The 17,285-nt window shown below is 43.7% G+C and overlaps 1 protein-coding gene across 1 annotated transcript in view; it reads right to left on the bottom strand.

The window, feature by feature from the left end:
- The window catches only part of hectd2 (HECT domain containing 2), a 45,666-nt gene extending 28,496 nt beyond the window's left edge, over positions 1-17,170 (bottom strand). The window contains 7 exon segments of the mRNA XM_080522155.1: positions 1,734-1,779; positions 1,863-1,927; positions 2,829-2,918; positions 3,019-3,121; positions 3,509-3,647; positions 15,509-15,623; positions 16,662-17,170. Coding sequence (XP_080378281.1) covers positions 1,734-1,779; positions 1,863-1,927; positions 2,829-2,918; positions 3,019-3,121; positions 3,509-3,647; positions 15,509-15,623; positions 16,662-16,739 — 636 coding nt within the window. The 5' untranslated portion in view covers positions 16,740-17,170.
- Positions 17,171-17,285: the final 115 nt, after the last annotated feature.

Below are 17,285 nucleotides of genomic sequence, written 5' to 3' on the forward strand. Positions count from 1 at the left end.
GGGTAATTTGACTTCGTGAAGTCTGGTCTAGATACGGCCTCGGTAATGTGGGCGGAGCCAGCACACATCCAGGTACTTCATGTGTATTTGTATTGATCAGTACTTCTCTGACTGAAGACGCTTCACACCCTGAAGACAATGGCTAATGCTAATGCTAATGCTAACTAAGACAAAGACCCTCGAACAATGACGACTGCATCTGGAGTGGAAAACTTAAAAAGCTTCATTCTGCCGGTCAGATCTCGTGAAATAACGACACAATGACGCGCAAAGCGACGAAAACAAAGATCGACTCAAATAAAGTTGAAGTTTTGATCAACATGGGAGGAAAAGTGATTGAAGTCACATTCAAGAGGCTTTTGTGGCTTCAGTTTCCTCTGAGGCAATAAAACAATAACAACAAATGACATCATCAGAGCCGCGAGAAGCTTCTGGAACGTTTTAACACACAAACAGAGGAAAAGAATCTGCTACAAGTTAAAATCTCTAAAAGGAGGAAAGTCACCGTCAGACAGGAAACCAACGACGACATGACCTCACCCAGTGTGTGTGTGTGTGTGTGTGTGTGTGTCACTGTGTTCTTGTCTTTCATACTCTGTGAGGACCGGAGCTGGCTCCCGCCCAGCAGCATGAGGACCTCTGACTCCGTCTCACTTCACTCTGGTTAAAATCGCCTCCTCAGGCCAACGGAGATCCATTTATCACATTGTTCTCACTCTTCCTTGTTTTCTCAGCCACCAGGTTGGCTAAACTCATGATCAATAACAAAATTGACAACAGTGAATCAGCGAGCTGATTTTCTGTCAGATAAAAGAAAGAAAGAAAAGTGAGCGACTTGATCAATTTGGACCTGGAACCTATACAGTTGTAGGAACTAGTAGGTCATCTACTGAGGTTACTGTTCTCATTGTTAGCTTGAAGACCCGGGAGTATATTGACTCCAGGCTAACGACGCAGAGAACAACAAAGGAAGTAACTGTAATAGTACTTTGATCCAGAGGTGGGGATGAGAGGAAGATGGACAAATTGAGAAAAAAGTTCTCCACTGTGAACCACGTTGCAAAGTTCTTAAATAAATACCTCCTTGACCGTGAACTAAATTGGGACCCGAACCTGGTTACAACATTAAAAGCAGGATTTTGTGTCTCTCAGACTGGAGGAAGTTACATTGTGCAGATACAAAGAATTGTGGGAAATAAGATCAAAGCAGGACAAAACCACTGCCAGAAAGAAACACGAATGACGGACGTAGTGAGACGTAGTGAGATGTAGTGAGACGGAGTGAGACGTAGTGAGACGGAGTGAGACGGAGTGAGACGTAGTGAGACGTAGTGAGATGGAGTGAGACGTAGTGAGATGGAGTGAGACGTAGTGAGACGGAGTGAGACGTAGTGAGACGTAGTGAGACGTAGTGAGATGGAGTGAGACGAGTGAGACGCAGTGTGACGCAGTGAGACGTAGTGTGACGCAGTGAGGCGTAGTGAGACGCAGTGGGACGTAGTGAGATGCAGTGAGACGGAGTGAGACGGAGTGAGATGGAGTGAGACGCAGTGAGACGTAGTGAGATGGAGTGAGACGTAGTGAGACGGAGTGAGACGCAGTGAGGCGTAGTGAGACGCAGTGAGACGCAGTGATGCGTAGTGAGACAGAGTGAGACAGAGTGAGATGCAGTGAGATGCAGTGAGACGGAGACAGTGTGGCTTGACGCCCACAGAGACCTCGTCACGTCTCACCTGGACCAGGATGAAATAGGCTCGCAGGTCGTCTTTCGTCCGAGGCCTGAGAAGAAAGGAGAGACAGACGTGGTGAGACGCTGCCGGACCAGGTAGCGTCCAGACGGTGGAGGACGGAGGACGTCTCACCCCTTCCACTCCCTCAGCAGGCTGTTGATGATCCCCTTCAGCACCGACTTCTGGATGTCCTGAGGCTGGAAGTTCATGAAGCTCAGATCATCACCAGAACATCAGAACCAGATTTACCTTCTTTATGTGGCCGATCCTTCATAGGAACACATTTTTAGTAGCATCGGTGTCGGACCAGTGTCGGGTCAGACACCGATACCAGCATTGCGTCCGGTACCGACGCTAGTACCGGGTCAGATATCGACACCACATTATCTTTAAAAAAAAGGTGTAACTTAAACACCTTTACTGACGTCTACTGATGCAAAATACTTGAATATGTCCAATTAGCTTTTCGTTCCTGATGCTAATGCTATGTCGCTAGCTCTCGCCACAGCCTCACTGGTCATTCAGTCGTCAGCCATGTTGGTTCCTGATGCTAATGCTACGTCGCTAGCTCTCACCACAAACCAAACCAAACCATTTCCTCTCATCTCAACCGGCAGTTCATCAAATCCTTCACAATAAAGTCCAGAAGTTTACAGACTAACCATCAAAGTGTTGATGTTTCCTGACAGACGCCATCTTGGGAAGCCCCAGGGGATTGTGGGAAATGAAAGATGGCGGCAGCTGCAGCCAGAATGTCAACGTTTGAAGAAGCTCCAGACTTTGACAAAGAAAGTCTTGAAGAGGAAAGTCTGGACGTAGAGAAACTGACGGCTGTGATCCTGAGGCTCACCGAAACAAACCGGGGATGTCCCGCCAAAATAAAATGCTGAAAATACCAGTTCGTCTGAGTGTGAAGACGAACTTCAATCGGGATTAATGTCAACAACTATAACTGTCTTAAACTTGTCCCGCGTGGATTCTGGTAAACTTGAACGACTGTTCACACCTGAAGTCTCGTTTCCCGACAAAACAAACCAAACAGTCGTAGCGTGACGTCAGACGACGGCGACGCCCCCGCTAGCCCCGCTAGCCTCTTACCGTGCTGAGCAGGGCGTCGTAAACAGCGTTCACGAACTTGGCGTTGACCCCCGAGTCGTCCGTCGTGTTAAACAATCCGTTGGCCTCTCGCTGGGAAACACGAGGTGGAACGTCAAGCGTCAAACGTGGACGTCTGCTCAAAAGTCAAACTGCTGCAGTAAAAGCTGGAATCCCCGAGAGACGACCTCACCTTGAAGGCGGCGTTGATTTCTGTGAAGGAGTCGAAGGTGGTCAGGTAGAAGTCCCTGACCTCCCTCCAGTCACCCGATTGGACGGCGCGCTCCACGTCCTCCCTGAGGACACAATGCATTTGGTCATTTTATTTTGACGGTCACCATAATAACAATCCAACATGGTACTTTCTCGTATTGTATTTTATTAATTTATTGTCTTCAAAAGATTCCGTGCAGGACAACAGTTTATTTTTCTCTACATTACAAGATTGGAGTCTTTTTAAAAAAAACAAAAACATGTTCAATAAGTGCTGTTCCAAATTAAAAGACATAATCGTGATTTCAATATTTCCCAAAATAATCACGACTGATTTTTTTTCCATAATCGTTTTTAATTTCCTTTCAAATGTTGACCGAGGCTCCACCAGCTTTTATTTTGTAATGGCACAGGGTCTGGCGGGTCCCTCAAGAGAATAAAAGGCCTGGAGGGCGGGGCCGGACACTCACAGGAAGTCCCTGGTGGTCTTGGTCCTGAGCGGGAGGACGGGCTCGGCGGGGAACGGGGCCTTGACCTCCGGCGGCAGCGTGTCGATGGCGAGGCGCCGCTTCTGCCGCACGTCGCTGCAGATCGGCGGCAACGCCGTCACTATGGAGACGAGAGACGCCGGCTCAGATCGGGACGTCCGACATGGACACACCTGCTGCTGGACGCCGTCCCACGGTGGCCCGCCACCTCCCCCAGAAACGTAATAACAGTCTGACTTGGTGCTTTTATTTTGACAGTCACCATAATAACTGCAGCACCCACCAGTGGCCCGACATGCTAACTTCTTCATTTTTCACAGTTTTCATGGAAACGGACGTCGTGAAGCAAACAGTGACGTATAAACCTGAAACGACTGAAACAGAAAATGTGACGACGTCAAAAGAGGGAAGGGAGTCTTCTGACGGAGTCTTCTGACGGAGTCGTCCAGCGGAGTCGTCTGACAGAGTCGTCTGACAGAGTCGTCTGACGGTCGTCATCTAGCGGAGTCGTCTGACGGAGTCTTCTGACGGAGTCTTCTGACGGAGTCGTCTGACGGAGTCGTCTAGCGGTGTCGTCTGACGGAGTCGTCTGACGGTCGTCATCTAGCGGAGTCGTCTGACGGAGTCGTCTAACAGAGTCGTCTGACGGAGTCATCTAGCGGAGTCGTCTGACGGAGTCGTCTAATGGAGTCTTCTGACGGAGTCGTCTAACGGAGTCGTCTGACGGAGTCGTCTAAAGGAGTCGTCTAATGGAGTCGTCTGACGGAGTCGTCTAACAGAGTCGTCTGACGGAGTCTTCTGACGGAGTCGTCTGAATGAGTCATCTAGCGGAGTCGTCTGACGGAGTCGTCTAATGGAGTCTTCTGATGGAGTCGTCTAACGGAGTCATCTGACGGAGTCGTCTAATGGAGTCGTCTGACGGAGTCGTCTGACGGAGTCGTCTGACAGTCGTCATCTAGCGGAGTCATCTGACGGAGTCTTCTGACGGAGTCGTCTAATGGAGTCGTCTGACGGAGTCGTCTAACAGAGTCGTCTAACAGAGTCATCTAGCGGAGTCGTCTGACGGAGTCTTCTGACGGAGTCATCTAATGGAGTCGTCTAACGGAGTCGTCTGAATGAGTCATCTAGCGGAGTCGTCTGATGGAGTCGTCTGACGGAGTCTTCTGACGGAGTCGTCTGATTGGAATTAGAAGATACACTTCTGGTCTGAATAAATACATGGAAGGAAAATGTGGTTGGAACGTGTGGAACCGGATTATTAACTGTTCTGTTACTGTGGAAACGTGTTTAATAAACTAACTCTGAGGCCCCGCCCACACCGGGAACCCGGTTCTCCTAAACCAGGAATCCAGTTCTCTTAAACTAGGAACCCGGTTCTCTTAAACCAGGAACTCGGTTCTCTTAAACCAGGAACCCGATTCTCTTAAACCAGGAACTCGGTTCTCTTAAACCAGGAACCCGGTTCTCTTAAACCAGGAACTCGGTTCTCTTAAACCAGGAACCCGGTTCTCTTAAACCAGGAACTCAGTTCTCTTAAACCAGGAACCCGGTTCTCTTAAACTAGGAACCCGGTTCTCTTAAACCAGGAACCCAGTTCTCTTAAACCAGGAACTCGGTTCTCTTAAACCAGGAACCCGGTTCTCTTAAACCAGGAACTCAGTTCTCTTAAACCAGGAACCCGGTTCTCTTAAACCAGGAACTCAGTTCTCTTAAACCAGGAACCCGGTTCTCTTAAACTAGGAACCCGGTTCTCTTAAACCAGGAACCCAGTTCTCTTAAACCAGGAACTCGGTTCTCTTAAACCAGGAACCCGGTTCTCTTAAACCAGGAACTCAGTTCTCTTAAACCAGGAACCCGGTTCTCTTAAACCAGGAAACTGGTTCTCCTAAACCAGGAACTCAGTTCTCTTAACCCAGGAACCCGGTTCTCTGAAACCAGGAACCCAGTTCTCCTAAACCAGGAACCCGGTTCTCCTAACCCAGATGTTTCTGGCCTGTTGTCCACACGAGGCGGTTTTAGAAGCGTGAAGAGGTTTTATTATTGAACAGGTCCCAGACTGAGAAATTGTAAAACCCCGGCTCAAAGACGGAAAGACGACGAGGTGACGGAGCAGCTTGTTGGACGTAGCCTGAGACATCAAGGATCTATTAAACCACTTGGTGTGGACTATAACACACACACACACACACACACACACACACACACACACACACACACACACACACACACACACACACACACACACACACACACACACACACACACACACACACACACACACACACACACACACACACACACACACACACACACACACACACACACACACACACACACACAGGCAGAGAGAGCGAGTGTCTGTAATTGCCCCCATTGTCTCCCGTCTCCACGGTAACCACAGTCCCCGGCAGAGTGCCCAGGTGCATTGTGGGAGCTGGTTCTGCGGTTCCAGTGGGAGATAAAAGGTCTGAGACCACAGAGAACGACGGCGTTAAATCACAGCTCCTCAAAGCTTCCTTTCATCTGGCGGCGAGATCAGAGAGTAATCAGAGTACAAAGAGAAAAACACTCACGACATGTCACCTGGAACCGAGTACCGGAGGATCTCCCTCAATATATCTCCCTCAATATATCTCCCTCAATATATCTACTTCAATATATCTACTTCAATATATCTCCCTCAATATATCTACTTCAATATATCTACTTCAATATATCTACTTCAATATATCTCCCTCAATATATCTCCCTCAATATATCTACTTCAATATATCTACTTCAATATATCTCCCTCAATATATCTCCCTCAATATATCTACTTCAATATATCTACTTCAATATATCTACTTCAATATATCTACTTCAATATATCTCCCTCAATATATCTACTTCAATATATCTACTTCAATATATCTCCCTCAATATATCTACTTCAATATATCTACTTCAATATATCTCCCTCAATATATCTCCCTCAATATATCTCCCTCAATATATCTACTTCAATATATCTACTTCAATATATCTACTTCAATATATCTACTTCAATATATCTCCCTCAATATATCTACTTCAATATATCTACTTCAATATATCTACTTCAATATATCTCCCTCAATATATCTCCCTCAATATATCTCCCTCAATATATCTCCCTCAATATATCTACTTCAATATATCTCCCTCAATATATCTACTTCAATATATCTCCCTCAATATATCTACTTCAATATATCTACTTCAATATATCTCCCTCAATATATCTACTTCAATATATCTCCCTCAATATATCTCCCTCAATATATCTCCCTCAATATATCTACTTCAATATATCTCCCTCAATATATCTCCCTCAATATATCTCCCTTAATATATCTCCCTCAATATATCTCCCTCAATATATCTACTTCAATATATCTCCCTCAATATATCTACCTCAATATATCTACCTTAATATATCTCCCTCAATATATCTCCCTCAATATATCTCCCTCAATATATCTCCCTCAATATATCTCCCTCAATATATCTCCCTCAATATATCTCCCTCAATATACCTCCCTCAATATATCTACTTCAATATATCTCCCTCAATATATCTACTTCAATATATCTCCCTCAATATATCTCCCTCAATATATCTCGCTCAATATATCTACTTCAATATATCTACTTCAATATATCTACTTCAATATATCTACTTCAATATATCTCCCTCAATATATCTACTTCAATATATTTACCTAAATATATCTACTTCAATATATCTACTTCAATATATCTCCCTCAATATATCTACTTCAATATATTTACCTAAATATATCTCCCTCAATATATCTACTTCAATATATTTACCTAAATATATCTCCCTCAATATATCTCCCTCAATATATCTACTTCAATATATCTCCCTCAATATATCTCCCTCAATATATCTACTTCAATATATCTCCCTCAATATATCTCCCTCAATATATCTCCCTCAATATATCTCCCTCAATATATCTACCTCAATATATCTACCTTAATATATCTCCCTCAATATATCTCCCTCAATATATCTCCCTCAATATATCTCCCTCAATATATCTCCCTCAATATATCTCCCTTAATATATCTCCCTCAATATATCTCCCTCAATATATCTCCCTCAATATATCTCCCTCAATATACCTCCCTCAATATATCTACTTCAATATATCTCCCTCAATATATCTACTTCAATATATCTCCCTCAATATATCTCCCTCAATATATCTCGCTCAATATATCTACTTCAATATATCTACTTCAATATATCTACTTCAAAATATCTCCCTCAATATATCTCCCTCAATATATCTACTTCAATATATCTACCTCAATATATCTCCCTTAATATATCTCCCTCAATATATCTCCCTCAATATATCTACTTCAATATATCTCCCTCAATATATCTACTTCAATATATCTACTTCAATATATCTCCCTCAATATATCTCCCTCAATATATCTACTTCAATATATCTCCCTCAATATATCTCCCTCAATATATCTACTTCAATATATCTACCTCAATATATCTCCCTTAATATATCTCCCTCAATATATCTCCCTCAATATATCTACTTCAATATATCTCCCTCAATATATCTACTTCAATATATCTACTTCAATATATCTCCCTCAATATATCTCCCTCAATATATCTACTTCAATATATCTCCCTCAATATATCTCCCTCAATATATCTACTTCAATATATCTCCCTCAATATATCTCCCTTAATATATCTCCCTCAATATATCTCCCTCAATATATCTCCCTCAATATATCTACTTCAATATATCTACCTCAATATATCTCCCTCAATATATCTCCCTCAATATATCTCCCTCAATATATCTCCCTCAATATACCTCCCTCAATATATCTACTTCAATATATCTCCCTCAATATATCTACTTCAATATATCTCCCTCAATATATCTCCCTCAATATATCTCGCTCAATATATCTACTTCAATATATCTACTTCAATATATCTACTTCAAAATATCTCCCTCAATATATCTCCCTCAATATATCTACTTCAATATATCTACCTCAATATATCTCCCTTAATATATCTCCCTCAATATATCTCCCTCAATATATCTACTTCAATATATCTCCCTCAATATATCTACTTCAATATATCTACTTCAATATATCTCCCTCAATATATCTCCCTCAATATATCTACTTCAATATATCTCCCTCAATATATCTCCCTCAATATATCTACTTCAATATATCTACCTCAATATATCTCCCTTAATATATCTCCCTCAATATATCTCCCTCAATATATCTACTTCAATATATCTCCCTCAATATATCTACTTCAATATATCTACTTCAATATATCTCCCTCAATATATCTCCCTCAATATATCTACTTCAATATATCTCCCTCAATATATCTCCCTCAATATATCTACTTCAATATATCTCCCTCAATATATCTCCCTTAATATATCTCCCTCAATATATCTCCCTCAATATATCTCCCTCAATATATCTACTTCAATATATCTACCTCAATATATCTCCCTTAATATATCTCCCTTAATATATCTCCCTCAATATATCTCCCTCAATATATCTCCCTCAATATATCTCCCTCAATATATCTCCCTCAATATATCTCCCTCAATATATCTACTTCAATATATCTCCCTCAATATATCTACTTCAATATATCTCCCTCAATATATCTCCCTCAATATATCTCCCTCAATATATCTACTTCAATATATCTACTTCAATATATCTCCCTCAATATATCTCCCTCAATATATCTCCCTCAATATATCTACTTCAATATATCTCCCTCAATATATCTCCCTCAATATATCTCCCTCAATATATCTACTTCAATATATCTACTTCAATATATCTCCCTCAATATATCTCCCTCAATATATCTCCCTCAATATATCTACTTCAATATATCTCCCTCAATATATCTCCCTCAATATATCTCCCTCAATATATCTACTTCAATATATCTCCCTCAATATATCTACTTCAATATATCTCCCTCAATATATCTCCCTCAATATATCTCCCTCAATATATCTACTTCAACATATCTCCCTCAATATATCTCCCTCAATATATCTCCCTCAATATATCTCCCTCAATATATCTCCCTCAATATATCTACTTCAATATATCTCCCTCAATATATCTCCCTCAATATATCTACTTCAATATATCTCCCTCAATATATCTCCCTCAATATATCTACTTCAATATATCTCCCTCAATATATCTACTTCAATATATCTACTTCAATATATCTCCCTCAATATATCTCCCTCAATATATCTACTTCAATATATCTCCCTCAATATATCTCCCTCAATATATCTACTTCAATATATCTCCCTCAATATATCTACTTCAATATATCTCCCTCAATATATCTCCCTCAATATATCTCCCTCAATATATCTACTTCAACATATCTCCCTCAATATATCTCCCTCAATATATCTCCCTCAATATATCTCCCTCAATATATCTCCCTCAATATATCTCCCTCAATATATCTACTTCAATATATCTCCCTCAATATATCTCCCTCAATATATCTCCCTCAATATATCTACTTCAATATATCTCCCTCAATATATCTACTTCAATATATCTACTTCAATATATCTCCCTCAATATATCTCCCTCAATATATCTCCCTCAATATATCTACTTCAACATATCTCCCTCAATATATCTACTTCAATATATCTCCCTCAATATATCTCCCTCAATATATCTACTTCAATATATTTACCTAAATATATCTCCCTCAATATAAAAAGAGAAGAGGAAGGAGACGACGGATTAAAAGCAAATGGAAATTGAAATTTCACTCAATTAGACGAACCTCAATTAACTAAAAAATCAACTAAATTAAAACTAAATTAATGAAATTAAAATTGCCGGGATTAAATCCAATAATAGAAAATAATTAAATCATTATAAATTAACTCAACTAATTAAATCTAATCAAACTGAAGTAAATACATTGAAATAAATTAAATGACTTTGAAGTTAAGATAAAGCAGTAGAGAGGAAGACGATGAAACACAGGATGACAAAATAAAATAGAAATGAAACACATCAAAATAAAAGACTTAAAAAGTCAAATGAACTAAGAAGAAATCAGACGAGTCATGCTAATTGTTCTTTGCTCCGTCGGGGTTCAACCTCGTTACCGCTGCACCGTCAGCAACAGCTAACGAGCCGCCGTCGCCATGACGACCCCTTAATCAGCAGGACGACCCCGGTGACCTTTCCTCTACCAAACCTCTGATGAAGACGAGCAGCTCGTCTTCATCAGAGCCTCAGACTCTAGAACCAACTGCCTCAGAATCTAGAACAAAGTGCCTCAGACTCTAGAACAAACTGCCTCAGACTCTAGAACCAACTGCCTCAGACACTAGAACAAAGTGCCTCAGACTCAAGAACCAACTGCCCCAGACTCTAGAACAAAGTGCCTCAGACTCTAGAACCAACTGCCTCAGAATCTAGGACAAACTGCCTCAGACTCTAGAACCAACTGCCTCAGACTCTAGAACAAAGTACCTCAGACTCTAGAACAAACTGCCTCAGACTCTAGAACAAACTGCCTCAGACTCTAGAACAAAGTACCTCAGACTCTAGAACAAAGGGCCTCAGATTTGAGAACAAAGGGCCTCAGACTCTAGAACAAAGGGCCTCAGACTGTAGAACAAAGGGCCTCAGACTCTAGAACAAACTGCCTCAGACTCTAGAACAAAGGGCCTCAGACTCTAGAACAAAGTGCCTCAGACTCTAGAACAAAGTGCCTCAGACTCTAGAACAAACTGCCTCAGACTCTAGAACCAACTGCCTCAGACTCTAGAACAAAGTACCTCAGACTCTAGAACAAAGTACCTCAGACTCTAGAACAAAGGGCCTCAGACTCTAGAACAAAGTGCCTCAGACTCTAGAACAAAGTACCTCAGACTCTAGAACAAACTGCCTCAGACTCTAGAACAAACTGCCTCAGACTCTAGAACCAACTGCCTCAGACTCTAGAACAAAGTACCTCAGACTCTAGAACAAACTGCCTCAGACTCTGATGTGTTTTATCCCGAATCTTCTCCTGATAAACAGTTTATGTGTCTTGTTTTGATTGTTTTGTTCTGAAACGAGCCGAGTTTTGCTGCCGACTCCAGAAAAGGCGTTTCTAGACCATCCTGAGAGGAACCGGTGGAACCGAGCCTCACTGACGACACTAAGAAGAGAAGCAAAGCCTCAACTAATACTTCACAGACGAAACAGCAAATTGTGGTGATTCTCCAACAGGCCGACGGCTGAACAGGCCTGGAATGCTACTGCCGTCTGTGTGTGTGTGTGTGTGTGTGTGTGTGTGTGTGTGTGTGTGTGTGTGTGTGTGTGTGTGTGTGTGTGTGTGTGTGTGTGTGTGTGTGTGTGTGTGTGTGTGTGTGTGTGCTTTCACTTTCATATGGTTTCCATTAGGGGCGGAGGTTTGCATAATGACTCTGGCATCAGTCGCCGTGGCGACAGAGCGGGTCTGGGTTCTCACGGCGGTCAGGAAGAAGTTCTAGCGGGAAGCGGCGGCGGCCAAACGCTCCGCCCAGCAAACTGCACCGTCAGCATTAACCCTTCGGGGGGCGCACACTGCTCCACGGCAGGGTCAACCCTGAAATGAGGGGATGGAGGCAGAGAGTGGATCGGACAAGACCGCCGTTATAGACCAACATCAGACCTTATAGACCAACATCAGACCTTATAGACCAACATCAGACCTTATAGACCAACATCAGACCTTATAGACCAACATCAGACCTTATAGACCAACATCAGACCTTATAGACCTTATAGACCAACATCAGACCTTATAGACCTTATAGACCAACATCAGACCTTATAGACCTTATAGACCAACATCAGACCTTATAGACCAACATCAGACCTTATAGACCTTATAGACCAACATCAGACCTTATAGACCTTATAGACCAACATCAGACCTTATAGACCTTATAGACCAACATCAGACCTTATAGACCTTCTAGACCAACATCAGACCTTATAGACCAACATCAGACCTTATAGACCTTATAGACCAACATCAGACCTTCTAGACCAACATCAGACCTTCTAGACCAACATCAGACCTTATAGACCTTATAGACCAACATCAGACCTTATAGACCAACATCAGACCTTATAGACCAACATCAGACCTTATAGACCTTATAGACCAACATCAGACCTTATAGACCAACATCAGACCTTATAGACCAACATCATACCTTATAGACCAACATCAGACCTTATAGACCAACATCAGACCTTATAGACCTTATAGACCAACATCAGACCTTATAGACCAACATCAGACCTTATAGACCAACATCAGACCTTATAGACCTTATAGACCAACATCAGACCTTATAGACCAACATCAGACCTTATAGACCTTATAGACCAACATCAGACCTTATAGACCTTATAGACCAACATCAGACCTTATAGACCAACATCAGACCTTATAGACCTTATAGACCAACATCAGACCTTATAGACCAACATCAGACCTTATAGACCAACATCAGACCTTATAGACCTTCTAGACCAGATTCAGGGTTTAATTGATTTTCTGACCACATTTCAGGAAAACTGCAATAAAGTCACACGTCCTGTTTTCAGAGAAACAAAAGAAAAGTGAAAAAACCCCAGTTTCTCCTCCGAGAGGCTGTTTTTCCTGCAGGAGCGTAGAACCGCAGCGGCTTCCTCTGGTTCCCCTGGTTCCTCTGGTTCCTCTGGTTCCCCTGGTTCCTCTGGTTCCCCTGGTTCCTCTGGTTCCTCGGCCGTCAGCCACTCGGCGTAAACACGTCTGAGCGAATCCATCAGGCGCCGTAAACACAGGAAGTCACACGTCATGACGTCTCCAGGCCAGACGGAGGTCAGGAACCAACGGTTCTTCACCTCCATCCAGGATCCAACGGTTCTTCACCTCCATCCAGGAACCAATGGTTCTTCACCTCCATCCAGGATCCAACGGTTCTTCACCTCAGCTCCATCCAGCAACCAACGGTTCTTCAGCTCCATCCAGGAACCAACGGTTCTTCACCTCAGCTCCATCCAGGAACCAATGGTTCTTCACCTCAGCTCCATCCAGGAACCAATGGTTCTTCACCTCAGCTCCATCCAGGAACCAACGGTTCTTCACCTCAGCTCCATCCAGGAACCAACGGTTCTTCAGCTCCATCCAGGATCCAACGGTTCTTCACCTCAGCTCCATCCAGGAACCAACGGTTCTTCACCTCAGCTCCATCCAGGAACCAACGGTTCTTCAGCTCCATCCAGGAACCAATGGTTCTTCACCTCAGCTCCATCCAGGAACCAATGGTTCTTCACCTCCATCCAGGATCCAACGGTTCTTCACCTCAGCTCCATCCAGCAACCAACGGTTCTTCAGCTCCATCCAGGAACCAATGGTTCTTCACCTCAGCTCCATCCAGGAACCAACGGTTCTTCACCTCAGCTCCATCCAGGAACCAACGGTTCTTCACCTCAGCTCCATCCAGGAACCAACGGTTCTTCACCTCAGCTCCATCCAGGAACCAACGGTTCTTCAGCTCCATCCAGGAACCAACGGTTCTTCACCTCAGCTCCATCCAGGAACCAACGGTTCTTCCCCTCAGCTCCATCCAGGAACCAACGGTTCTTCACCTCAGCTCCATCCAGGAACCAACGGTTCTTCACCTCAGCTCCATCCAGGAACCAACGGTTCTTCAGCTCCATCCAGGAACCAACGGTTCTTCACCTCAGCTCCATCCAGGAACCAACGGTTCTACACCTCATCTCCATCCAGGAACCAATGGTTCTTCACCTCAGCTCCATCCAGGAACCAACGGTTCTTCACCTCAGCTCCATCCAGGAACCCGTTTGATTCCTGGTCTGAAACACTGAAGCTGAAGTTTGAACAAAGAGAGTTTGACGGTACCTTCTGGGAAAACTTCCAGGAAAACTTCCGGAGGAAACTTCCAGAGGGTTTGTGTCAGTCCTTCATGTGTTGGAAGGTTCTAGATCTCATAAAGGCTCTGGGAGTTCCAGTGGTGAGGAAGACGAGCTGAACAGGACGTCACCTCCACTTTCATCTGGCTTCATTTCAGCTCTTTGATCTATATTTACACATTTCAAGACTTTGAGTTACTGGAGTTACTCTTCATTCAGACCAAGTAGTAGAAATTAATAAAGGCTCACCATGAGGTATTCACGGTACACCAGGTGTGTACTCACCATGAGGTATTCACTGTACACCAGGTGTGTACTCACCATGAGGTATTCACGGTACACCAGGTGTGTACTCACCATGAGGTATTCACTGTACACCAGGTGTGTACTCACCATGAGGTATTCACTGTACACCAGGTGTGTACTCACCATGAGGTATTCACTGTACACCAGGTGTGTACTCACCATGAGGTATTCACTGTACACCAGGTGTGTACTCACCATGAGGTATTCACTGTACACCAGGTGTGTACTCACAATGTGAGGTATTCACTGTACACCAGGTGTGTACTCACTATGTGAGGTATTCACGGTACACCAGGTGTGTACTCACCATGAGGTATTCACTGTACACCAGGTGTGTACTCACTATGTGAGGTATTCACTGTACACCAGGTGTGTACTCACCATGAGGTATTCACTGTACACCAGGTGTGTACTCACCATGAGGTATTCACTGTACACCAGGTGTGTACTCACCATGAGGTATTCACTGTACACCAGGTGTGTACTCACCATGAGGTATTCACGGTACACCAGGTGTGTACTCACCATGAGGTATTCACTGTACACCAGGTGTGTACTCACCATGAGGTATTCACTGTACACCAGGTGTGTACTCACCATGAGGTATCCACTGTACACCAGGTGTGTACTCACCATGTCTGGTCCAGGTTCCCATGAGGCTCCGCCCCCCGACGTCCCTCCTCTGGCTCAGTGTGGAGATGAAGGTTCCCAAAGACGGAACGGTCTGCTTGGTTCCTCGTCCAAGACCCTGGAACCATGAAACCAAGAGTCAGAGAGATTAAAGAGCATCTTCCTCCTCTAATCCAGATTATAGAGCATCTTCCTCCTTTAATCCAGATTATAGAGCATCTTCCTCCTCTAATCCAGATTATAGAGCATCTTCCTCCTTTAATCCAGATTATAGAGCATCTTCCTCCTCTAATCCAGATTCCTCCTCTGACACCAGATTATAGAGCATCTTCCTCCTCTAACATCAGATTATAGAGCATCTCCCTACTCTAATCAGATTATAGAGCATCTTCCTCCTCTGACATCAGATTATAGAGCATCTTCCTCCTCTAATCCAGATTATAGAGCATTTTCCTCCTCTAACATCAGATTACAGAGCATCTTCCTCCTCTAACACCAGATTACAGAGCATCTTCCTCCTCTAACACCAGATTACAGAGCATCTTCCTCCTCTAACACCAGATTATAGACTGCAGAACCACAGAACCAGACTGCATAATCACAGAACCAGGCTGAAGAACCACAGAACCAGGCTGCAGAACCAGACTGCAGAACCACAGAACCAGGCTGCAGAACCAGGCTGCAGGCCAGACGCGGTTCCAGGCTGCAGAACCGCCTGATGTCGGGACTCGTTATATAAGACGACGCCTCGCTCTTTCCAAACGACCACAAAACGACTGTTCCTGTGACGCTCGGCTGGAACTTGCTGTCGTCAGAGATTCGGTTCCTGGAGAACCTTCCCTCTCAAACACACAGAACATGAGGTTCTCCTTTCACTCAAACAATCACTGAATTCAACTGTTCTTCTCTACTTTAACTTCACTTTGTTTTGTCAAATGATGAAACAGCAACGTGTTTCTACTGAACACAAGCTGGTCTCAGTCTGGTTCTCCACATGGTTCTTAACCAGGAACCAGCAGGCTAGTAGAACCAGGTAGGTCAGTAAAGGAACCAGTAGGTTAGTGGAACCAGTAAGTTAGTAGAACCAGCAGGTCAGTAGAACAGGGAGGTTAGTAGAACCAGTAGAACCAGCAGGTCAGTAGAACAGGTTCCTTACAGGAGAACCGTGGTAGATGGGAGGAAGCGTGTCTCGGTCCCTCTCCAGCCCGGAACCAGCAGAAGGTTCTCCATCCATCCCGTCCGCGTGCAGAACGTGTTGTTTGTGTTCCGGACGTTCCGGTAGGAACCTCGCGGCTCCTCAGCGGGACGTTCTGCTGCTCCGGGGGCAGAACATGGTTCTCTCCCGGACTCACATCCTCCCGCCGCCGGGATGGAGCTCCGTCGTCCGGCGGGGCGGAGCGGGGAGCAAGACGCGGAGAAACAGAGAGAAGAAGAAGAAACAGAAGAAGAAGAAAAAGAAGAAGCAGAAATAGAAACAGGAGAAGAAGAAGAAGAAACAGAAGAAGAAGAAGAAGAAGAAGCAGAAGAAGAAGAAGAAGAAGAAGAAGACGCAGAAATAGAAGCAGAAGAAGAAGAAGAGAAGCTCCAAGCGGCTCCGCTGCGGGACTCGGAGGTTCAGTTCTTGTTAAAACCCGCAGGAGAGAAATTCTACCTTCTTCTTCTTCTGGAGCCTCGAAGCTCTGAGTGGAGGAGGAGGAGGAGGAGGAGGAGGAAGAGGAAGAGGAAGAGGAGGAGGAGGAAGAGGAGGAGGAGGAGGAAGAGGAGGAGGAGGAAGAGGAGG

This window comes from Blennius ocellaris (assembly GCF_963422515.1).
Source record: "Blennius ocellaris genome assembly, contig: SCAFFOLD_181, whole genome shotgun sequence".
NCBI lineage: Eukaryota > Metazoa > Chordata > Actinopteri > Blenniiformes > Blenniidae > Blennius > Blennius ocellaris.